Consider the following 24985-nt stretch of genomic DNA (forward strand, 5'->3'; position numbering starts at 1 on the left):
TAGAGAGCTTCCTTTAAGTGAGAAGGTGACTACAGTACAATAAGGTATTTTGAAAGAGACCACATTCATGTAATGTTTATTATAAGGTATTCTTAGAATTTTTCTATTTTATTGAGTTATTGTGGTTAATCTCTTGTGCTTAATTTATAAATTAAACTTTATCATAGGTATATATAGGAAAAGCATAGAATATGTAAGGTTTAGTGCTGTCTGCAGTTTCAGGCATCTACTGGAGGACTTAGGACAGACCCTCAGTGAAGAGGGTGAGACTACTGTGTTACTGCTGCTAATAATACCCATTATATATTCTTTCATTTGATCTGTACCACATTTCTATGAAATGCATAGAAGAGTATTAGTCCATGTTAAATATTTTGAAAACAAGATTCAGATGAATAGAGGGATTGGCCCAACAGCTGGTAAATGTGAGAGTCAGGATTTTAAGTCAGATTTGTGTTTGTTTGTTTTTTCATCCTCACCAGAGGATAAATTTCCATTGATTCTTAGAGAGTGGAAGAGAGAGGGAAAGAGTGAAATAGTGATATGAGAGAAACACATCAATTGGTTGCCTCCTGTATAAGTCCTGACCAGGGCCTGGACTGGGGTGGAGCCTGCAATGGAGGCATGTGCCCTTGCCCAGAATCTGACCCGGGACACTTCAGTCCACAGGCCAACGCTCTGGTTTAGTTAGTTTTAATGTCAAGCCTAGGGCTCCTTCAACTATATCAAAGTTCCACATTCTGCAGAATAAACCTATTTCTTCTCATCTTGCCATAATAATATGTCCTAGTACCCTGAAAAAGCAAATTAAGCCAAATTATCTTGCTTGGGTAAAAAAGAAGAGCTTTTACTTACCTTAAGAAGGTCTACTACAGTCTCAGCAAATCCCACCACATACATAGCAACAGCCACTGCATTGGCAAAAGCGAAGATCAAGCCTATAGACCCACCGAACTCTGGCCCTAAGCTCCTGGAGATGAGATAGTAGGCCCCACCTGAAACAGAAACAACACACTTGACACGAGGAACCACTAAGGGATTTAGTTTATTTATTGTATAAGGGATTTAGTTTATATGGCTAAATAATTCTGAACATCTGAGAAGATGTAAAATATTAATTGTTCTAATAAAAAGATTATATTTTCTTAATAATTTTAGGAATCTGTGTCACCTTAATGAATAACTTAAACCTTCCTTGCACTTTGTATATTATCTACAATAGAGCTATCCTGACTCAGTGAAATCTAATTTATTAAAACCTAATTAAACACAAATGTTACAAACAAGAATACAGCAAACTTTACAAAAAGTGCTTTGTCTTTTATAAAATTTCATTGGAAAGTTCAAATCAATAATGCAACTGAAGTAAAATTTTATATCTGAAATTTTTAAAAACAGGCAGGCTAGGCAGAAAATGAAGTACATAGGTGAAGTTTATCATTGTTATTCTAACTCCCTTTCTGTTATAATTGTCTGGTACATATTTGCTGTGTGAAAAGGTATTTGTATAGTTCTATGTATTATCAACTCTATAAATCATACTTGTTTTTTTAATGTTTTTAGTTCAAGAAGGCATAATTACTGCCAAATACCTCTATGTGTATGGAGGAGACAAATGGGAATAAAGGTAGGGAGGAACAATTACTTCTCCCTTGGACCTTAAAAAGGTAGCTCTGTATTTGACTGAGTATTTCTTTGCACATGAAATACTGAGTGGATTAGTTAACTGCTTATAGAGTCCTGAGAGTTGTCAGTGAAGGTAAAAAAAGATTTGATGTTGAGAGACCTCGATAGCTTGTATTATCACAGACCACAGTAAATTAATAGCTTCCTATACTAAGCTTGTCTTAGAGGTAGACAGAATTGGTAGGGAAATGACATTGAACAAACATAACTAAAAACGAAACAAATTATCTTTACTGAAAAGGAATTTCCTCCACTATAGTCACTCCTGTGGGTTAAGGGGTCAAAGCCCTCTCTGAAAATGTAACCTATTACCTAAGTGGGGAAAATACCCATTATTTCCTTTTTCCATATTACATTAAATAATTTGGCTAGCCAGTTACTTAGGCTTGGTCAAAATGAGAGCCACACATAAATTATGAGAGGAGGTGTGTTGTGGGTAGCACGGTGTTTTAGCTCTTGGGTGGGGAGACTTGGGTAAGATAACCAAATAGAAACCCTGAGGAACCAAAGCAGAATGAAGGTTTTGGAAGAAAGAAGTTTGGACATTGATCAACTTTAGGTATTTCATTTTCTGTGTAGGCCTGCTTGTTCCTGGATAATTTGAAAGAAACTCTTTGTTTTGTTTGTTTTTCTTTTTAAAGATCTTCTTACGGCTGTTGGACGCTGGAAGCATAGTGTTGGGGTGAACTCTGAGGACAAAGTGGGAAGTTTCAGCAGTGACAGCTGGGCCACTGGAGAAGACCCATGCTGAAGGGACCTGGGAGAGAGCCAACAGGGCTTGTCGAAGGCACAAAAAAATGCCTTCTTTCTAGACACCTGGTCACTCTCTACTTTATAAACATGTTCAATCACTGGAAATGGGTTGAAGAAATATTTTCTGAGATCTCTTAATATTAGTTGAGAAGAACATTGTTTGACCCCTTACATTTTGGGTTATGTTGTCTTATTTGAAGGCTTTGGAGACTATCAATATAAAATTTTTACCTCTAACATTAAATGAACTCTAGATGTTACTACATAACCAAGCTTACAGTCATAAGTAAATGAATCAGCTTACCTCCTCTTACTACTCCATTTGTGCAAATGGCAGACATAGAAATACCTGTGAGTGTTGTCACTACCACACTCAGGCCAATGATGATGACTCCAAGACCTGCAAAATCCCCCAAGAAAAGTGTTTGGCTCCAGTACTTCAAGAAGTCCCCAGTACATCAGGAGGCAGCAGTCTGCCTCTTGTCACAGAAGATTCAGTAGTCTCCCGATGAGAAACCTGAAATGTTCTAAAGAACCACATTCCACGAAGGTCTAGGAAACACCTGAAATGTACTGAACTTTAAAATTGAAGCCATGTCCAGGAATTAACAGGAAGCGGAGTGCAGACTAGCCTGTAAAATAAAACATTTGAGCAAGGAAGTTGAGCATCTGGAAACTGGGACCTGCAATGTGCCAGAGAGTCCATTAGAAAAGAGACCACAGCTGGCCCGAGTGGGCCAGGTCTCTACTCACAGTACCTCATATTTCCTTCAGCATCCAGATCATCCAAAGGGTTAGCCAGGCTTCAAGAACATTGGGCTACTTTCTTGTTCCCATTAAAAAAAAAAAAAAGTATATAAAAAGTTTTGCCTACCCGTAGGAAGTGATGAGAGCATTAGATATCTTAGAAATTTTACCTCCACGCACAAACCCGTTAGTTGCTATTGCAGAAGTTGACAACCCAGTAATAGAGGTTACCATGGTGGAAAGAAGAATTATGAGAACTCCAAGACCTGTTAGCAATGAAAGATAAAAGATAGCACATTTTACTTTTCTTCCTTGGATTCCGTATTGCCACAAACTATACTGCCTTTGGTTTAAGTCTTCATGTCCAAGCCGTGGGCCACAATGGAGTTCCTTTGTGCTAAAGAGAAACTGGTTTGCCTGGCATACAGATCAAGCCAGAGCACTGCTCATTACGATGAAGGATGGTTTCCAAAAGTAAACACAATCTAAACTGCAGCCCTGGAAAGGAAAAGTTGACTTCTGCTGATGTCCTGGGAGAGAAACTACCCTGGCTGTGAAAAGAGAAAACATGACATTTGACCTTCTCTCTTGCTGGAGAGGAATGAATGAGAGAGTTGGGCGGTTGACAAAGGTTAAATCCTTCCCCATTCTTCTGGCATCTCTCCTGCCTGAGGAGGGGCTGGGGGGAAACTTGGATTACCTTTAAAAACACTCCAGAAAGGTCAGTGGTGAACTATTTGAGCCTGTGTTGCCTTTACCTTACAAATGATCATGCGGGTCACAAGTTTAATTACCTCCTCTGACATATCCATTTGTGGCAATAGCAGAGGTGGATAAACCTGTGATAGCAGTCACTGTCACGGCTAAGCCGATGATAATCACACCAAGACCTCAGTTGAGAGAGGAAAAATAAAAGCAATTAACTGGTGGAACAATTCATTAGGTCATTTGCATAAAACCCAGCAAGTCTAGGCCAATCACCAAAGGACCAAATTGAGTTAACAAGGTGGCCTAACGATTGCCACAGAGTAAGTGCTCAGTTCTAAAATTTTCTGTCAATAGTAGTATAGATCCTACAAACTCAAGTGCTGAGATGTGGAGTGTGAAATGGAACACAGTGAAGCAACTATGGCTAGTCAAAATTTAACATGAACTTTCACTGGTGATGATGATGAAGTTCTAAAGGCACTTATACACATAGTTATTGGCCTATACAATACCAAGCTGTTACTATAACTAAAGAGTAAATGTTCATCTTTCCAGGTAACTATCTTTTTATGTAGATTTGGTTGTGTGGGAGTGGGAACTTAGATACAATCTAACAAGTTGTTCATCTGGCAGATAAGTGATATGGAAAGAACCAAATTGAACTACTTTCATGTACTGGCTATGTGACTTCTGACAAGTTAATAATTTTCTGGGCCAAAAATGGCAGTGAAATGAGAAAGAATGCATGTGTGAAGTGGCCAGCATTGTGCATAGAACACAGACCACAATCAGTGGCAATGCTTTGTGATCTGATCCGCAATATCCATAATAGCTATTGTTTATTAAAAGCCTACTCTCTATCCAGCTATGTGTCAGATAACATGAGAAATACAAAGAACAAATAAAATGAAGAAAGCTGCCCTCCAGGATCTCATGGTACAGAAGTCAATGATTATGAGAGGGAGAGAGTGGTAAACCAGAATTCAAAGGAAGGCAAGGGTGCCCTCAGCTAAGGATTATTTTGAGCTAAAAGTAGTTGAAAAGCAGATACTTCCCTCTATTTGCCCAAACACAGGGCATAAATTTGTAAAGGTGCCAGGGACAAGTCTAGACCATTATCAGCTGGAATTGGTACCAGAGGAACATAAGCTTATCTTCTATTAGTTCCTCCATATATTTGCCTTCCCACAATTTGCCATCCTCCGAAAGTGTTGGCAGGCTCTCTAAGTTTCAAGAATGATTAGAAGGGTTATCAGCCAAGAGAGGTTGTGAACTCTCTGGACGTTCCCCAGGAGATATTGAAGTCTAGGGAGATTAAGGGAAGAAACTGGAACATCCTGGCACTAGCATAGGTCTCTAGGCTATTTTACACATGCAGTAGGAAGAAGCTAACTATGAGTAAAACATGCAAACTTGGACCATATTGCTTTGGCACCTTACATTCTTAAGTGTGGTATTCTAAGGAATAGTTGCACTGCGTTTTTTACATCTATGGCAGGGATCTTGGGTGAGCATCACCTCTTCATCACTATGTAGCCTGAGTTCTTTGTGCCTCTCAAACTCTAAAAGTGATTTCTTGCTCTTGACTTTGTTTTGAGTAAGTTTGAGCAAATGTTTAGCTCAGCCCAACAACTATACAGACCCATATAGGTTGCATTTCAGGGTATTAAACCTACTCTGATTTTATTTCCCTACCCCAATTTTCCCCTTGCCTCTATTTTCCCAACAATTCTTAACTTATCTCTTGGCATTGCATACGTTTCTGTAAATGGTATGAACTCCTGAAATAAATTTTATTCAGGTAAACAGTGGAGGGATTTGTTTCTCTCTCACAAACATAAAATCCCATGCTAAAAAGTAGGGTAGAAAACATTTAGTTCCTAGTTTTCTCAAAGTACAGTCATCTAATCACCTACTCCAGAAAATACCTGGGGCATCTATTAAAAAATGCCCATACTTACTGAGTTTGATCTTTCAAAGTGAATCCCTGGATTCTACAGTGTTTTGTTTGTTTGTTTTTAAATACATTTTTTTTTTTTTTTTTACAGAGAGGAAGGGAGAAGGATAGAGTTAGAAACATCGATGAGAGAGAAACATCGATCAGCTGCCTCCTGCACACCCCCTACTGGGGATGTGCCCACAACCAAGATACTTGCCCTTGACAGAATAGAACCTGGGACCCTTCAGTTGGCAGGCCGATGCTCTATCCACTGAGCCCAATCGGTTAGGGAGATTCTACAATTTTCAAACTTAACATCCCATTTAATTTTTATACATCACACAGTCTGAAAACTATAGCACTATCCTCAGCCTGTCTCAATTGGTATTTGGCTATTCAGCAAGATTCTTTAGCATTTACCTTCAAAGAAATGATTGGGAAACCGTTCGTCCAGCTCCTCAATTTTTAGATGACAAAATGACCCTCACAGAGTATAAATTACTTGCTTTTGGTCATACTGCTTTTCACATCCTTCTTCCCTGCCTGATAAGTTTATGGGAAACTATCTGGCCTCAGCCAGAGTCTCCAAGGCAGAGAAGAACAAGGAGATAGCATTATTGGCTCATTCTACCACTTGCTTTTGGGACAAAACAGCCAACACTCGTGACTCCAGAATGGTTACCTAAGGGCTACAGTTAGCTACTCCTGGCTCCAGCTTTCTTCTGGCTTTGTCCCCAGGGTCTGGGCTCAGTGTATTCAGGTTTCTTCTCCAAGCTATCCCCAAAGCAAGAAGAAACTATTTGTATTTTCTCTTTTCTTACCCAATAAAGGGGACTCAAATGGGACTTAATGAACTCATTTAGCTTTAAGTTTAGAGCAAAGGCCAATAAAACTGAGTAAGGGTAGTATGTTTCTACTGCTCACTAAAGTCTATTCTCTGAGAGTTATAAGAAAGGGTAGTATGAAACTTATTTTAATAGCCATTTAGGTAGAACTCTCTCTTCTAAAGTAGGATTGAACTGTGTAAGTAAAAGGTCTTTATTAAAACAAGATGGATGCCTGAAAGCATAATAAGCAGTTTAGCAGAAGATAGGATTCTTCCTATTTTACAGTGTTGCAATAAACATGAAACTGGATTGACTGTGAAGAGCAATGTAAGATCTGATTAAAGTTCAGATTATAGCCCAAACATATGGACGTTAAATAAATTGCATTAAAAAGAATTACTTTTGCCCTTGGCTATGCCCACACCTCCAAACAAAGTAATGATTCTTGATGATCTCAATAAGTTACTAAACTGCCCTTAGAAACCTAATTTTGCATGAAACCCTGGAGCAAAAACTTGGCAATGTTAAGATGCAGATTTTCCATGGAACAGCATATACTTATCTGGAACCCTGAGGCTGTAAGCACTCATTTGACATGCATCATAAAGCCAGCAAGCAGCCCTTTGTCAGGAACCCAGCCTGTTGCCAAACATGAAACATGGAAAAACTATGGGAACTGGTTCCAGTTTTTCAATTTACAACCCAGCCCTTTCTTTTTCCGGGTAGTCTTCTGATGATTCTGAATGTGTTTTGAGGAGCAAAGGTGTTAAATATTGACCAAGCACCTTTTGAATGAGAAGTGAGATACATTCTGGAATAGTGTTGGAAAGCCTATCCAAATGTCTATGTTCTTGATACTAATGATTTATAAGTCTTCCCTAAGAGTGAATCCATAATGTATTTTCTATATATAGAGTAGAACACCATTATCAATTTTTATCACTTTAAATTAAGGAACTTTGATAAAATTCAAATACATTTTTATATAAATTTTATTAATATACTTTCAATAAAAATATTTGCCACGGGAAATAATACTTTAAGTAGAATATAATATTTAAACATTAAGTAATCACTCATAATAATTTCAACAACATTCATTTTCCATTTAGAAAAATTAGCAAGAGTTATATATATGATCTCAATCGTTTTATCTATCACGTACGCTTCCATCTGGCAATACTTTATTAACCTTTGTTTTCTTACTGCTGATATCTGAAATGAACAGAATTATTTTTTTTTGGAAAATGTTCAACAATTCAGCGTTTTTATTAGTCAGGTCACATTTTCACTTGTTTTCCTCAAGTTATTTTTACGTAGTGAAGTTTTGCCAATAGTCATAAGGGGGATACTCTGATAAATGTCAGTATGTCACGAACATAAATACTATTATTTAATATGAATGTGTGTCTATATAACTGTACACCTAAAACTCTTTGAAAATGTAGAAATATTTCCTTGAGCATTTATCTGGTTGACAAACTGGAAAATTCCAGTCTCTCAGGAGTTAATGCTTCACCTTTCCTCTCTGACAAACAAGTCTAAGAGGAAAGCAAGAGTACAAATGCTCTTCTGTGACCTTCATCTCACATTCAGCATTAATGGTAAACACAAACTGCTCATTGAACTTAAAATTGACATAAAAAATTATATAAGAGAGGTGAAACATGCTTACCGATTCCAGCTTCTCCAACAATCCAGGAGAGGCGAATGAAGAGCATGACACCCCAGATATTCAGCATGCACCTTACCTGCAGATGGAAGGGTGTTGAAAGAGACATGAGAAGTGATAGTGCGGCAAACCAGGTCTTTGTAACCCTGGTGTTCAGGCCTTGTTAACAGTCTACTAGAACATTGAATGGATCATTCTCATTTGTAAAGAGAGGAGCTTTCTCACCAGCACACCTTTCACCCATCCAAATTTCACACCACCGGATTTATCATCTTCTTCTTTGTTTTCATCTTGTTCATCTCCAGGCATCCCATCACCATTAGCAACCCTGTCAGTTGAACCTGGGGCCACTGCCACATTCTGCATTTTTACAGAGAGCAAAAACATAGCATACAGTCAACAAACACACTTTTCCATAAAAATTTCAGAGCATGTTAAAACAATGGACATAAACTCTTAGACAAAAAATAATAATTCTAGACATTCTAAGATAATTAATTTCTGCCCTGGGAAGTTGAAGGCACTAAGACTACAGGTGTGGTATCAATCTCTGCAGTTCTTCTACTAGTGAGAATATCACCTCACAGAATACAAAAGGAGCAAAGGAGAGAAGATGAGATGCAATAAAAGGAGGAAAGTCTATCAAGAGTGAATGAGGGTCTTTAAGAAGACTTGATAAGAGGACCTGAAAGTTAACCTTCCTTACTAAGAGTACCTGGCCTTCCTTCCATTATTCTCTCTGGGATTCATTTTATTCATATAAAATAATAATGATAAAACTTCCCTACTCATGTCAGAGTATCTTTAAGAAGATTCATTGAATGGGTACACATTTTTTTCTTTTTAAGAAAAAGGTCTAAAGGCATCGTATGGCTACAAGAATGTTCTCCCTGTAGGAAAATCTCTTTTCGATATGATATGCCTTTGCCTGAGAACTGTAGGCTGTGCTATTAGTATTGTAAAAAGGAGAGAAGTCTCACAATTAGAAAGATTGGCTGAGTGTGAAATGAGGCATAGCATAAAAATTGTTATTTATTTATTTTTTAAGTTTATTTTTCCTATGCCTAACTTTGAAAAAGACTTCCTCGTTAGTAGAAAGTCTCTGAATTCATTGGGGAAGGTGGTAGCTCTGTTTCTCTCAAGAACAGCTCCCTGGTTTCTCTTTTAGGTATGACTTATTAACTTCTGAAGCAAATACTTAATTTAGCCTACCTGACACCTACCTGACTCTTTAACGGTTAAACTATATTCTATTATGTTTCCCAAAATCAATCTTTCCCAGTAAGAGTTTTGAAACCATTAAGGAAGTCTTTTAATTTAGCACTTAATTATCATTATTAAAGAACAACTTTATTTGTTTACATGTTTTAAATGTATTTAAGTTTAGAATATGTTCTGACATTATCAGCTAAGAGGTCTTGAACAAGGGCTTCCCCCCTAACCCCTAAAATAAAACTGGTATGAAATAAATATTCCATATTAATTATAAGGACCTAATTTGGGGGCTATTGGTGTTCTTGCCCTTGCCATGCTCAGGGATTCTTGCTTGAGCTTTGGTGTACCATTAGCCTACACACTGTAAACTGGCTCTAATTTAGGCTGTTTATTCAAAATGAGTTTGACTTCCTGTCTCCTTCTTCCAGCATATTTTTTTACTTCTCTATGTAAGTGAGAATTTCCCAATTTTGTTCTCACATAAGACTTTTTTCATGATACTAATGTGACACTTGGGTAGCCAATATAATATAGTACAATAAGAGTCATTGTATGTCAACTAAACTGAACAGAAGATGGTGGTGTTGATTCCTTCTCCTCATTGACAACTATGGGCCATACACATCAGGCTATTGATAAACATATTGAATCCATAAGGGGTCTTGAAGGACACATGATATATATCACTTAAGATCAGACAACTTAGTTCCTCATCCATTCTTGATTCCTATTTCTTTTCTCTTCCTTCCCTATTGGGTATTCCCTTTCTCACGCTTTCCTTTGTACAGGCCACATTCCAAAAGGGAGAAAAAAGGAATAAATCGCAAGCCAGATTATTTTATTTAATGACATTATTGGAGGGGAAAGGTTGAATGAAAAAGGATACAAATTAATAGTTAAAATTTAGTTATGAATTACCTGGAATATATATCTTAAGCATCCTTAAATCCCTATTTGCACAGATAATTGAAAGTCAACAGCATATATTTACATCAATGAAGATATGGATAAACAAAGTCCATGGAAGTAGAGGCTGAACTAGCAGGGCAGAACCTGGTGCTGTACTCCAGCCACAAATGCAAGTCATGCATGTAAGTCACAATTTTTCAGTAGTTAATTTTTTTAAAAAAGTAAAAATAAATTAGTAAAATAACAAGGATTCAGATATGGATTCTTAAATTTAAAAAATACACATAATTTCTGCAGAATATCATATTTCTAATACTTGCAATGTAAATATTCGTTAACAGCTGTGGAACCGCACATGGTAGATGGGTGAAACAGTTGAGGTTGTTCTCCAGTTGATTAAAACATTCAACTTCTCTCTGAAAGGATTCTACAAACATAAGGCAGCTGAGAGGGTCAAATGTAACTTTCATTTTCCACAATTGGAAAATCAATGAGAACAGGGAATTGAGAAATGTGTTAAAATGTCCATGACAGCTGAAAAGATTATTTAGTTAGGAGATTCATTTATTGACTTAATTTGAGGGGAAAAAAACTTTGAAAGTTGTCAATAATCAAGATCCCATGGCCAGATTAAGAAGTACAAATTGCCAATTATAAAAATAGTCATGGCGATACAAAGTACAGCATGAGGACTATAGTCAATAACATTGTAATAACTATAGATAGTGTCAGATGGTGATCACTTCATAAGGTGTATAAATGTCTGAGCACTATGTTATACACTGAAACTAATATAATACTGTATGTCAACTATAATTGGAAAATAAATTAATTTTTTAAATTGTTATTTAAATGTTAATATGCTTTAGAAAAAAAAAAGATCCCATGGCCAGACATCAGCAGTTACTCATTCAGGGAGAAGGCAATTTCCTTTTCCTGGATTAATTGGAGATCCCATGAGACAAAGCCTTAATCACTTGCTTTACAAAGGCTGTCTTGGGAATAAAACCCATGTTTTATGATTGTACCTGAACTTGAGGGTCTGGTCCAGGAAATTGCTTTGCTCTCTGATGAACTCTGAAGGTAACTGTGACCCTTAGATCTGGATTAATGAGAATACCAATGGCTGTAAAAAAAAAATCTTACAAAGTAGGTTGAAGGATGAATAGAATATTAATATTTCCCTTATATGAACCTATCTTTCTGACTGATGCTCTTCTAGTCAAGTTTCATAGTTCTTCAACTTATCTTTCTATATAAAGCAAAAAGAATCTTTTATAGGACATGTCAGGGAAATCATCATATATGGAAATTAGTAAGGCAATAATTTTCTCAGCTATTCCTAAATGAAGTCAATGTAGGATGTATAACCCTCCCTTAGGTAAATATGTTCAACCTGCTAAAGTTTCAAAATTTTAAATATATTTATACCTTAAAGGGGGAAAAATCCTTCAATGTATATATTTCTTCTATTGGCTTTAATGATCTGATAGTAAATGTATAAATACAGAATCTATTTCCATTGCTCATTCCCAGAGTTGAGAAACTGCTGCACCATATAAACCAGGAGACTTGGAATACAATTGGGGCTATGTAGTTAGTCAGGGTGTCCCCCAGGGAGTAAACTTTTCCTGGGTATGGCAAATGAAGATACATCCACTGGGTTTTCTGAAAATCTTACTTTGAAGTAGTTTACTTGAAGGCAATTTCATTTTTCTATGTTTGCCATCATCCTCTTCTGACATGGCAAAGCAAAACTTGGTTTTTCTTCTTAATAAGTGATTTGTTTGCAAGCCCAAACAGCAATGATGATAAAGTACTGAACAGGACTTTGGGGGAGGGTTTGTGGGTGGTTGGTGGCTGAGGCATGTTCCTGAGACCAACGTGTCAAAGACTAATAAAAGTTTTATGCTTGCTGCCTGGAACCAGTTTTTTCCCTTCATACTTAGAGTTAATTTGTTTGTTCACACTCCATTACCATAAATGATGACCCACAACCTTTATAAATGCATTTTAAATTGCATAGCTTTAGGGGATGATTATTTATTTACTAAGGAGTTTTTACCTGTGCATTAAGTATTCGGAGAAGGTAAAATAAAGTGCATTAAAAAGAAAGACCATCTGATAACAAACTTTGCTCTGCTAATACTAATAAAGTAGTAAAGCTTCAACTGTATATAGATTAAGGGGTAAATTTAAAAAAATTGACATACTTATTCTTTAAGTTCTGACTAGATACGTTTTAAAGTTTTTAGCCTTTAATCTTGGGATAGTAGAAACTTTAGACCATCATTGAGAACTAGTTTAATATAAATATTTAAGCCTACATGTTATCCTCCCCATTATTTAAAAATATTTTTTATTATTGAAATTCTTAAACATATGCAATGTTGAGAATAATATATCTCCTGTACCTATCATTCAGCTTCCACAATTATCAACATATGTCCAATATCATTCCCCTAGACCTCTCAGACTGCTATCACTGGAATGTTTTAAAACTAATTCCTAAGGACCAGGTAATTCCTAAGGTTCATTTCAGAATTAAAACAACAACATGTTTTTAATCACATTTGTATATCTTTTTTATTTTATTTTTTTAGATAAATCTGTGTGTGTGTGTGTGTGTGTGTGTGTGTGTGTGTGTGTATAATGTATTTTTTAATTTATTTTTTACAGAGAGGAAGAGAGAGGGATAGAGAGTTAGAAACATTGATGAGAGAGAATCATTGATCAGCTGCCTCTTGCACACCCCCTGCTGGGGATATGCCTGCAACCAAGGTACATGCCCTTGACCAGAATCAAATCTGGAACCTTTCAGTCCGCAGGCCGACTCTCTATACACTGAGCCAAACCAGTTTTGGCACATTTGTATATCTTAATAACCAATATTATTATGTATGTACATTTCTAGCCCTTTGTGATAAAGGGGAATGTTTTAAATTGTGAAAATAAACAAAACAAACCAGAAACAGACTCATAGATACAGAGAACAAATTGATGATTGCTAAATAGGAGGGTGTGGAGGAGGGTGAAAAAGGCAAATGGTATTAAGTACTGACTGCCAAAGTTAGTCATGAGGATGTAATATGGTAGTATATATAGTCAATAATATCGTAATAACTGTAGGATAATATTCTGGTGATCAACCATAAGGTATATAAACATCTAATCACTATGTTATAGACTTGAAACTAATGTGATATAATTAACTATAAATAAAATAAATTTTAAAAAAGAAATAAAAGAGGGTGTTTTTTTAAATTTTTCTAGAAGTTACTATAGACTATGCCTCTAACTCATACCAATGAAACAATTTATAGTCACAGTATTTTTACTACACCTGAAAAACACATGGCTCACACACAAATTAACTTATATTTTTGATACTTGGGCCAACTTAGAGCTACATGTGATAAACCATGATAAATCAGAATAAGAAAATGAAATTAAATGATTCTTAGTATTTTCTAAGTATATTTTAAAGGAACTCCTACTCTACTCACTATCACTGAACAATTTATAATGGAAAATTAATATGTTTTGCTTGTTTGTACCCATAGAATATTTTAATATTAAGAGCTCCCCGGTATGGCTTTGGGTACTATAAACTCGACAGTTATTAGAATGAGCCCTTATTTGCAGTTTAACTCCAACAAATATTTTAGGGGTTGTTTCTGGTCATCCCTGGCCATTAAGGCATTTATTGCCTCAATTTTAATTACCATTTTATTTGCTTGGTGATATTTCTAATAGCCCCAATTTGAAAGCTAAAACTCCAAATTTGAACTTTGAAACAATTTAGAAAAAGTTATTTTATAGGGAATGCATTTGCACATTTTGTTTGTCCTTTTACAGAAGATAAGCATTTCTACATCGACTTCTGTGGTTTAATGCTTAACTTGATACATATCCTTTATTTCTACCCATAGCAATGCCATTTGACTTATAAAATTTTAAAATCTCTTTAACTCACTTTATATAGAAGCTCTTGTAAGTAAACGGCTAATAAATACTTTTAATGGTGACAACAAAAATTGAAATCTGCAATTAATTCTGTAGGGGAAGCAACAAAAATGCCTTGGCACAGTCCCCAAAATAAGAAGGAATTGGGGTCTCCTGCTCAACCCATCATGACTGAGGTGTGATTTCTTCTTTGTGCCGAGTTCCACCAAATTCCATCGCCATGGAATGAGCCGAGGCAAAGTGCTAGGGGAGAGAAGGCTGAGGATAAAATATATAATAAAGAGCATGGGCTCTGCAACCATGTAGGCATGGGTTCAACTTATAAGCCTTTAAAATAAATAAAAATAAATTTTAAAAAAGGAAAGAAGCGGGTGTTTTTTTTTTTACCTTGGAAGTTTTGAGTTCTCTAAGTGATTGTTTTCTAAGGTCCATAGGATTTTATAACACTTTCACCGGCTATGAAATAAAAATAATAGTAGTACCTAACTTGAAGAATTGTTATAAGGATTGAATGAGAATTTGTCAAATGTGAGGATTCTGCTTGATATATAAAAATTCTCAGTAAAAAGTTTATTATATATCAGAGTCACACTTAATACTTTTATTCATAAATTTATTTTAGTTGTTAACAATCTAATGACTCACATATGAAGTCATTCTATTGACTTTGTTTAGAATCAGTTTCTAAACAGTTGGTTTCCTTAAAAATAATATTTTTATTTTTATAGTATTTTGTACGTTTCATAGACCATTTATTTCAATGGCATAAGAACAGTGATTTTGATGGAAAGGCTATGTATTTTCCTGATTCCTTTGTAATTATGTTTTTTCTGAAATGCTAACAATGGTAGTTAGTAAGGCTGAAAAGGAGTTTCATGAAAAGATGGCCATACAGTGGATTACAGTGGATACTAAAAGTGAGATTGTTTTTACAAAGTAAAAATACTAAATTAATCTTTGCTAGATGTATAATATAATGATCATTATAAATGTTTAGATATGGGACGATCTCCAAAGTATATTTTTTAGTGAAAACAACAGAGTGCAAGAGAATGTGTAAAATATGTCCTAATAAATGTTTAAAAAGAAGAATATGGACAGAAAATTACATATATATATATATATGTATATGTATGTATATATATATATTGGAGGGTATATATATATATATTAGTATAGGCATAAAACATTTCAGGATTAATAAGAAACTCTCAGTAATGATTCACCTGAAGAGAATAACTAAAGATTTATATTATATAAGGGATAGCTCATTACATATATTTAGTACTTGTTAAATATTAGATCGGTGCATATTTTACTTTTTAAATAAAAATTTTAAATTAGCTAGAAGCTAGTATAAAAATTACCATAATCGTTATCAACATTTTTTGAGTTTCTATCCATTGGAGGCAATATGCTAGACTTTAAATGCATATAAACATTAGTATTCACAAGCATCTTGCAAGATCAGCTAAAGTTATGTAGCTTGTATGATACTGCAGAGCAAGTAAGGGATATAGGACTCTTTTTTTCTGCTTTTAATTAGAGTTTTTATAAATCATTAATTCATAATCACCAGTATAGGCATTTGACTCTTTACTATACAGAAAATAAAAAAGATTTCTTCAACTATGATTTCAAATCATTGGTCTATCAAATTCTGTCAATATGTACTCCTACTAGAATTTCACTTAAGACTGATACTTAAAACAAGATCTTTCAAACTTATTTTTTATTTATTTATTAGGGCAAACTTGTATTTTTTTTTTCCTGACATGGGAATTATTACAATTAGCACAAAATCCAATTGGTTTCTGACTAAATATGTCTTGCCATTTAGTATAAATGTACCATTCTTAAGTGGTTTTTTAAAACAATATAATAATGGATACAAAAAGATCACCAAACAAGTAATATGTCAATTACTTTTCACTTTTAAATTAAGTAAACACTATCACTTACAATTTTTTTGTGTGTACAAAAATCTGTGACACATCTAAGTATTATCATGTAATGTTTACTCTAGTTGTGATTTGACAAACTACCATAAAAAATGTCAAGGACCACAAGGAGGTGGCAGTAGAGTTACATTACATTACATTGCAAGTCTCCATCTTTTATTTGGGGGTGTGGGGTAGAGAAAAGCCTGGGAATAGTAGCGGCAAATACACTGGGAAGGAGAGAGGTGAATTGAAGAAGGCACTGTTAATGTCTTACAATCAAAGAATATCTGGGGAGGCAGACTTGTCCCTACAACTTTAGTGACACTACAATGATCCTGGCTACAGGATAATTTATCTTCTGGGGGAGCTGTCATTTTATATGACATTGCCACATTGCTAACTCCTCTTGATTTAGCATTAACATCCCACTGTAGTTGCTGTGGTTGTATTTGAATTCTGCTCCCAAGTGGCTCTGTGGATACTTGTGTATGATTTAATCAAAATGAAGTACCTTAGATAAGTAAGGGTCAAGTCCATACAAAGAGTATCTTATTGCTGTACTACCCGTGTTTCCCCGAAAATAAGACATCCTCCGAAAATAAGATCTAGCGCCTGGGAAGATAAGATATTCCCTGAAAATAAGATCTAGCGCAACTTTTGGAGAAAAAATTAATATAAGACACTGTCTTATTTTCGGGGAAATAGGGTAATTCAGAATGATTCGTCAGGGCATGGGGCCTAAACCTAACTTTTAATTTATTTAATTTACCATTCCTTTGTAGCTGACAAAAAAAAATGCTTTGAGTTAAAATTAAGTCCTTAGTCTCATTTTATCTTTCCAAAAAGAATATAACCCAGCTATCACATCTGTCAAATGCAGCTATTGCATTTCTACTGAACTAGATGGTTTAATTAATGTCGTTCCCTCTGAGTTATTTAGAGGGAAATCTTCATTCCTGTGTATGAAGATTTACATGTTACAGCTTTAGAAATTATAAATACTCTACTCTTTTCTCTCCAGAATTTCAATCCTAAGAACAATGTGAGTTTACTCCATTTCCTTTTTAATAGAGTTAAATTTATTTTCTTTTATTGTAAGTTGGGAAAGGAATGAATGAGAATATTTAAATTTTGATCACAATTTTATGAAGGAGAAGCTTTAAAAATTATCTTGTAGAGTGTGGTGGAATGGAATTTCAGGTCTTTTTAAAGAGGACTTTGGCTCATTTTACTACTTCAGAATAAACTGAAATTTCTTTATAATGCCCTAAATTTCTCTTTCTACCCCTCTCACATCTTGGAAACCCTTTGTACACTCTTTTCTCAGCCTTCTTTCACCTTTTTCCCTCTCCCTTTTTTTCTCTTCTCCTCTCCTCTTCCCTCAAGTAGAAAAGGAAAGTGACACCTCGGTCTGATTTCAAATTGCCCTCTTCTCAAAAATCTTCTGAGGGAGTTGTCATTTTGTATGACATTGTCACATTGCTCACTCCTCTTGATTTAGCATTAATATCTCAGAGAATCTAAATCATATTCCTATAAAGAAAACAACCACATAACAAAGTGTTGCAGATACAGTACACAGAACAAGTCAGGTTTGGTGAGGGAAGGAGCATGGGCTCTGTCTCCTTTCACTCCCTCCCCCACCAAATCACTCAGTCTCTGGTTGTAGAACCCAGAGCCAGGGACCCTTATACAACCACTGGGAACACGTTCTGCAGATGGGTTTCCTTTAAAAAAGAAGGATGAGCAGAAACTAAAAGGAACTTTTCACCTTTATTAGCATCTTTCATGAGATCAGCATTCCTAGAATCCCCAGAGTAGGTGATAATTTTTAATTAAAAAAAAAATTATTGCACGAATGCATGACTATGAAAGAAATTGTTCCAACCAATTTTTTTCCCCCTCATCTCAACACTTGGGCAAGAGTAAACTATATTTGGATATGTGACAGTTAATTCTTCTTCTTAGAGAGTGATTATATCCACAAGGAATGATACTCATTCCCAAATGTGTTCCAGAAGAACAAGAAGATAAAATACATCAACATATCTTAGAGCAGTTTATGGAAGAAAAAATCGACGAAGCTTACACATGGTTTGCTACAAGATTAGAAAAAGTGCTTCCTTACGGTTCTGGCAGATTTGGTAACTGTGGCTATATTCCTTAAATAATAAAAAGTTTAGCCACCTCTGCTGCTTCTGTACTTAAATTTAATTTAGTTACTTTTATATGTTTAAGTGCACTCGGGAGCCCCAGGCAAAGCTTTGAAGAGGAAGGGATAACATGTTGAATTTTATAAATCTCTGCTGTCTCTTTAAAGAGTATGGGAAAATACCCGTATGCACTAAAGGCTGGTACCACAGAATTAACTACAGCAAGCACCAGGGATTTTTATTTTATTTTATTTTTTACAACTGTTGTAGAAGCATTCCTCCTAAGGTGAAATCAGCTTAGTATTCAGTTTGACATGTTTAGCCAAGTGTGAACCGAGTAGACTGCAATTGTAAACAAGCTGGGACATATTGCCTAACTTTCAGTGTCAATTCTCTGGTTTTCTTTCCTCAGTCAGCAAACATCTGTGAGTGAAACTCTTTTGTGTATTTTCTGCTTATTGGGAACGAGGGACAGCCGTGTAAGTAAGATGGACAGTTTGGAACAGACCTCGTCCTTGGACGCTTCTCCATTCCTAGTGCTATTCAAAGAACAGGACATCGTTTGAAGGAGGCAGGGAGGATAGCTGCTTGTTTTCTTAAACTTACCTTTGCAAGCTGCTCGTGAATTTCAAGCAGGCTGGGACGATTGGCCTTGGGCCCGCTGAGGCTGCCGGTATTGCGATAGTAGTCGATCTTGGGGACAGCATCCATGGTGTTGTGGCCAAAGGTTTGTAGGTAGTATGTGTTTGTGTGAGAGTCATAAACATGAAAACTAGCATCGGTCTTAGTGGTTTCTCCATTTTGGAGGAAATTGTCATAGCACTCCTGTTTCCCAGGCCTAAAGCTGATTCTGAATCTGGTCTGGGATTCCTCCCCAAAAGAGGTTTCCTCGTAATGGGGAGGGTCGCTGTTATCCGCGGCCGCACTGCTCTCATGGCCCTCGTTTATGACATTAACTTGAAAGCGACTGGTATTACTGGGCGCTGAGTCCAGAAATACATTGGAAGAATTGTTCAGTGACATCTTCGAACTAGATTTTTCTTTTTTTTGGGGGGTGGGGTAGGAGAGAGACTCAGCTATTTACTTTATTATTGCTTTTTAAAAAAAATTATATATCTCCTCCTCAAAATAAACACTAATATGTTTACATTAGGGAGCTCCTGGCTTTTGTTAGAAGAGCTCAATAAGTAGATTCTTGGTGTATTTTCTAGTCAGTCTTCACATTGTTCTTTAAAGCTGTCATTGAAAAAGAAAATTAAATAATAGAAATGTATTTAAGTAGAAATGGGGATGTGAGGAAACTGTTGTTTCACAAAACATATATTTTTTAGTTAATTTCATTAAACAGTGCCTGTCCAGGAACCTTGATCACCTGAGTAATTAAATCCCATGGTAAGTAACAGAGGATTGAGCAAACTGAGTTTCCAATAGAGACATTAAACTGTTACCTGTGTTTGTGGTAATTGCTTAGATTCCGTGCAGTTGGATTCAAAAAGAAAAGATATAACTACTGATTTAGTGCAGTAAGAGCTGATGAGAACATTCTTAGCCTGAAACACAGTTCTTAGACAGTTCTAAATGTTGAAACTGCAAGGTACCTTTTGATTGATATATATATAATTAAATGATAAGTAAAATTTAAAAATATTTAATCTTCTAAAGTATATTCTTGGTAGATTTTAAAAATATGTCCTGTCAATACGATGTCCCTCTAAATGATGAGCTTTTTCACTTGCCTTCTAAATGTTTGATTCGCTCAAAAATTTGTCTATTTTACAAATGCTATTATAAAGTCTTTAAAATAACACATGATTAATCAGAAAAGGACATCAATCACAGTCTTCAGAAAAGTCGTATTCGATACTTAGGTTAAACAACCATGCTTCTCTGATTCCCCTTAATTAAATATTCTGAATCTTCACTGAGAAGCTGATATGTGACTTTTAGATAAGCAGAGTATTGGATCATTTTCAAAATCCATGGTATAACCCCATCTTAAGCACATTCTTTCTTTAGAATAATATCCTTTTATTTATACCTTAACATTAGTCTTTCCCAAGAAAGTTTTAGAAAGATCAATACAAAAACTTGTCTCTCTCCTGAAATTAATAAAACTATTGATATTTATTTGAATTTAAAAATTTTCAATTTGAACTTTCAAGTGACCTGTCCTGGGGAAATCCTAAGTGACTCTGTTGTCTCTTCAGTTTTTATGGAATAGCCCACTTCTCTTTATAGTCCTTGATATCCTCGCCCCCTTACTCCACTCTTCAGAATCTACTTTATGCATAATATTAAGTGGCATTTTACCCTGCCCGGAAATGTTCAACTCACCACCAAGGAGTCTTTTCTCAGGAAGTGTAACTTGCTTCAGCATCACCCAGGCATATATGGGGCACCTAGCTTTCAGCTCAGAATCTTAGCCTTCTTCTGATTGGTTAGAATCTTCCTTGAAAGAAATGACTGAGCAATGATTGGCCTGCAATAATACAGTAGGTCCCACCCAGTCATTAGCCCCGAGGAACCTTAAGTACTACATCAAATAGTAACTACGAGTAAACCATTAATCTTTTTAGGTAGAAAGTAAAATAAAGCTTCTTTAATTCATAAGGGGAGTTGTGTTACTCAACATCAATTATCCAACAAAATAAGAGCAGTGCTTTCATTGTTTGGAACTGAATAAATTCAATCCCATCTTCTTATTTCACATGATTCGTAGTGACCTCCTAGTGTTTGGCATGTGCAGAAAATGCAGTCCTCCAGAGATAATTTCTATACTTTGTAACTAGAAAATGCCATATGAGATTATTTTATCTTGCTTATCATACCTATTACTTTGACTCTTCTCTGCATGGGAAGTGAGCAGATTGAGAGTACAGTTGATGATTTCTTGCAAATATTCCTATGTAGTAGGAAAACAATTTCCAGAAGAAATCAAACTGTAGGTAAGTTTCCCAGTGGCACTGCTAAATGACCTCTTTGTCTCCCTTTGGGAAACATTTTATCAAACTCTGATTTTGAGTTTTGTAGAGGGAGAGGTTTGGCTCACATCTGGGAGGTGGTAATTATTAAGACAGCACAAACAATTCCTCCCTGCAGTTTCTGTCATGGTTTTCAATTGCGAAGACTGAATGAGTCCTCCTGGTGTTTTATCCGAAACTATGCAAGTGAGTTCCAGTTGCCTGAGCAGCATGACTGTGGTGTGATACAGGGAATGAGAAAAGTCTTTGGAGTCAAAATACTCCCTTCCCATCCTGACCTGCCTCTTCCTAACTGTGTGATCTCTAGCGAGTTCCTCAGTCTCTTTCTGCCTTTATTTTCTCATCTGTAAAACGCAGTTGTGGATAATAGTGCTACCAGCCTTGTGGAGTTATTGTGAGGAATAAATGAGTCAATTTGTGTTTGCACTTACATTAGCTTTCACTATTTTGGAGATATTTTCAATTGGTGACTTTTACTTAGCCACATCCAAGATTCTGGGGTGAATCAGTAGAGAGTGAGATAGATCCTATGCATACTAAAATAGGGAGAAACAGATGCCAGACTGTATAAAGGGGACTAGAGGTACCTAAGTAAAACCCCTTAGATGCTCTTAGTCAGGTAAGTGTTATGCTAATCAGTCAGGCTAATGTATGTGGCTGTAGTTCTATCGAGACAGAATTGCAAGCATGTCCTATAACTCCTTCTGTTCTCAAAAGGCTACTGGGACAAGGGATTTATCTGCTTTACAAAGAGTTCTGACTCCCCAAATAGAAGGTAGTCAGGTATAGGAATTAGTCACATTTCAGATTCAGCTAGGTAGGGCTGGCTATTTAAATCAGTTGAAATGAGGCTGACGCCGAAAACAAGTCCTGTTCACTGGCCTTGGGCAGGCTGTGGACCTACTTGCACTTACTTCTGCCCCCTCCAGTCTCCCTTCCTTCAAATGTTCCCCCAATACCTGCCCCTTTCAGGAGCCAACCTATCTCTCTCTCTCTCTCTCTCTCTCTCTCTCTCTCTCTCTCTCTCTCTCTCTCTCTTCTTGAGAGAAAGGGAGTACTTTGGACTTATTTATTACATTCCGTGTCCCAGATATGGTGCTAGGCAAGTCTTTCGTTGTTTGCTTTTGCTTTTGCATTTTTACTGTGATAAAATACACTTCACATAAAATTTATTGTCTTAATCATCTTTGAGTACAAGTTCAATGATATTAAATACATTCACATTGTGAGACCATCACCACCATCCATCCCCATAACTCTTTTCATCTGACAAAAAAACAAAACAAAAACAAAAAAACCCTATATACCTATTAAACAATAACTCTTCATTCTCCCCCCCCCCTATTTCCCATTCTGTTTTTGTTTTGTTTTTAATGATTTTTGACTACTTTACTAGTAATTGCCTCATATAAGTGGAATCACACAATATTTTCCTTTCTGTAAATGGCTTATTTCACTGTGTAATGTTGTTAGGCATATTGCAGAATTCTCTTCTTTTTTAATGCTAAATAGTATTCTATTGTATATATTTATCACAATTACCATTCATCCATTGATGGACACTTGGGTTGTTTCTATATCTTAGCTATTGTGAATAATGCTGCTATAAATATGGGTGTACAAATATCTTTTTGAGACTCTGTTTTAAATTTCTTGGTCATAGGCCTGAGCAGTAACCGTATTTGTAAGATCTGTAGAAGTATGAGGACAGTGTTGGAGTGTAGCAGAGTGTTTCCAAACAAGGACACTGACATTAGATTGACCAAGTTCAATTTCTAACACAACCACTCTCTAGATTGGTGATCTTGGGAAGTTCATCTCTTTCAACTTCAGTTTCCTACCTATAAAATTGAGATAATAAAGTGAAAATAGTAATACTGAACTCAAAGGATTGATAAAAGTATCAAATCACATAATAAATGGAAAACACCTAATTTAGTGTTAACTCAGTAAATATAAGAATATATATATATATATATATATATATATATATATATATATATATATATATTTCAGAGAGAAAGGGAGAGAGAGAGAGATAGAAACATCAGTGATGAAAGGGAATCATTGATGGGCTGCCTCCTGCATGCCTCCCACTGGGTAATGAGACCATAAGCTGGCCATATGCCCTTGCCTGGAATAGAACCCAGGACCCTTGAGTCCGCAGACTGGCACTCTATCCATTGAGCCAAACCAGCTAGGGCTATAAGTCATTCTTTTTTTTGGCAGTGTTGTATTCTTAAGTGATACAAACATTTTTATATTTATTTATCTCCTGCTATTCTTCCATTCATTGATTATGGAGAATCAGAATTTTATAGTTGGAAAAGATTTTGGAATTATAGAATTCTATATTTTCACTTATCAAATGAAGAGAATGAATACTGGAGCATTTGAATAATTTACACTAAACCATTGCTTTTTAAGGTTTGGGAACCTTTATTACTATAACCAGTGAGGATAATAAATAATGATAGAAAGGTATGTTTAAACTGGGTTTTATGGTTCTCAAAATTCCTTTCACGTTCATCGTGTTACTTGTCCTCTTAGCATTCCTACAAAGACATGCAGAATGGGCTTCTTTATCCTTGTTTTGCAGGTGTTGGAAAGAAGTCTGCTTTAGGTAAATATCTAGGTCATAAAGCTTGTTTTGGGGAAGACCAATATTAAAAATAATATATCTGAGTTTAAGCTCCTAATTTTTTTTTAAATAGCATCTTAAGTCCTCATTCATCTCAGATGTTTGGGTTGCCAGACATGTTTGTAGAGTTCATAGTACACTAGGATTGAAAGAGACATTAAGCATCCTCTAGTTAGCCTCCTCACTGAAGTCCACTGAGATGAGATGATTTAGCCCACTCACACAGCTTAAGTGGTAGCAGAGCGGAGACTGAACTGCTTGTTCCTGGACGAGTGCTCTTTCCAGTAGGTCATGCTGGAAGCTCCCTTTTTGTGTGCTGTTGATAAAAGGAGTGAAGGATATTTTCAAGATCCACCCATGTTGCCCCAAATAGCAGTATTTCATCTTTTCTTAGGGCTGTAGTATTCCATGGTCTATATGTACCATATCATACTAAGAGAAATAAATCAGACAGAAGAAGTTAAGCACCGTATGATTTCCCTCATATGTGAGATATAAACTGAAATCAACAATGGACAAACAAGACAAACAAACAAAAACTCATAGACACAGACAACAGTACAGTGGTTACCAGTGAGAAAAGAGGGCGGGGAGGAAGTGAAGAGGAGAGGGGTCAAGTATATGGTGATGGAAGGAGATTTGACTTTGAGTGTTGGGCATGCATGTATCCTAAAATTGCACACTTGAACTTTAGTTGCATTAGCCAATGTCACCCCAATAAGTTTAATTTAAAAAGGGCAAGGAGGAGGAGGAAGTATCAGTGTGAAGCAGGTCTGGTTTGGATCTCAAGCTCAGAGGTTTTATTGTAAGCGATTCCAGAAGGAGAATAATTAGAAGGGTCAGAA

General features: G+C 35.9%; 1 protein-coding gene across 3 annotated transcripts in view; it reads right to left on the reverse strand.

Annotated features, from left to right (window-relative positions):
- Window positions 1–20987, reverse strand: part of SLC12A1 (solute carrier family 12 member 1) — an 87717-nt gene extending 66730 nt beyond the window's left edge. Inside the window, exons 1-6 of one of the 3 annotated variants that reach the window (XM_036442889.2) lie at window positions 20853–20987; window positions 19125–19754; window positions 8558–8692; window positions 8336–8411; window positions 2744–2839; window positions 856–995 (exon numbers count right to left, since the gene is read on the reverse strand). In XM_036442889.2, the coding sequence (XP_036298782.1) occupies window positions 856–995; window positions 2744–2839; window positions 8336–8411; window positions 8558–8692; window positions 19125–19541 (864 nt within the window). In that variant the 5' untranslated portion in view covers window positions 19542–19754; window positions 20853–20987. Of the gene's footprint in view, window positions 1–855; window positions 996–2743; window positions 2840–3356; window positions 3453–3980; window positions 4077–8335; window positions 8412–8557; window positions 8693–19124; window positions 19755–20852 lie in introns of all 3 variants that reach the window. The other 2 variants (XM_036442880.2, XM_036442895.2) reach the window with 2 other exon arrangements.
- Window positions 20988–24985: the final 3998 nt, after the last annotated feature.

The sequence above is a fragment of the Pipistrellus kuhlii genome, unplaced genomic scaffold (genome assembly GCF_014108245.1).
Source record: "Pipistrellus kuhlii isolate mPipKuh1 unplaced genomic scaffold, mPipKuh1.p scaffold_m20_p_1, whole genome shotgun sequence".
In the NCBI taxonomy this organism is placed as follows: Eukaryota; Metazoa; Chordata; class Mammalia; order Chiroptera; family Vespertilionidae; genus Pipistrellus; species Pipistrellus kuhlii.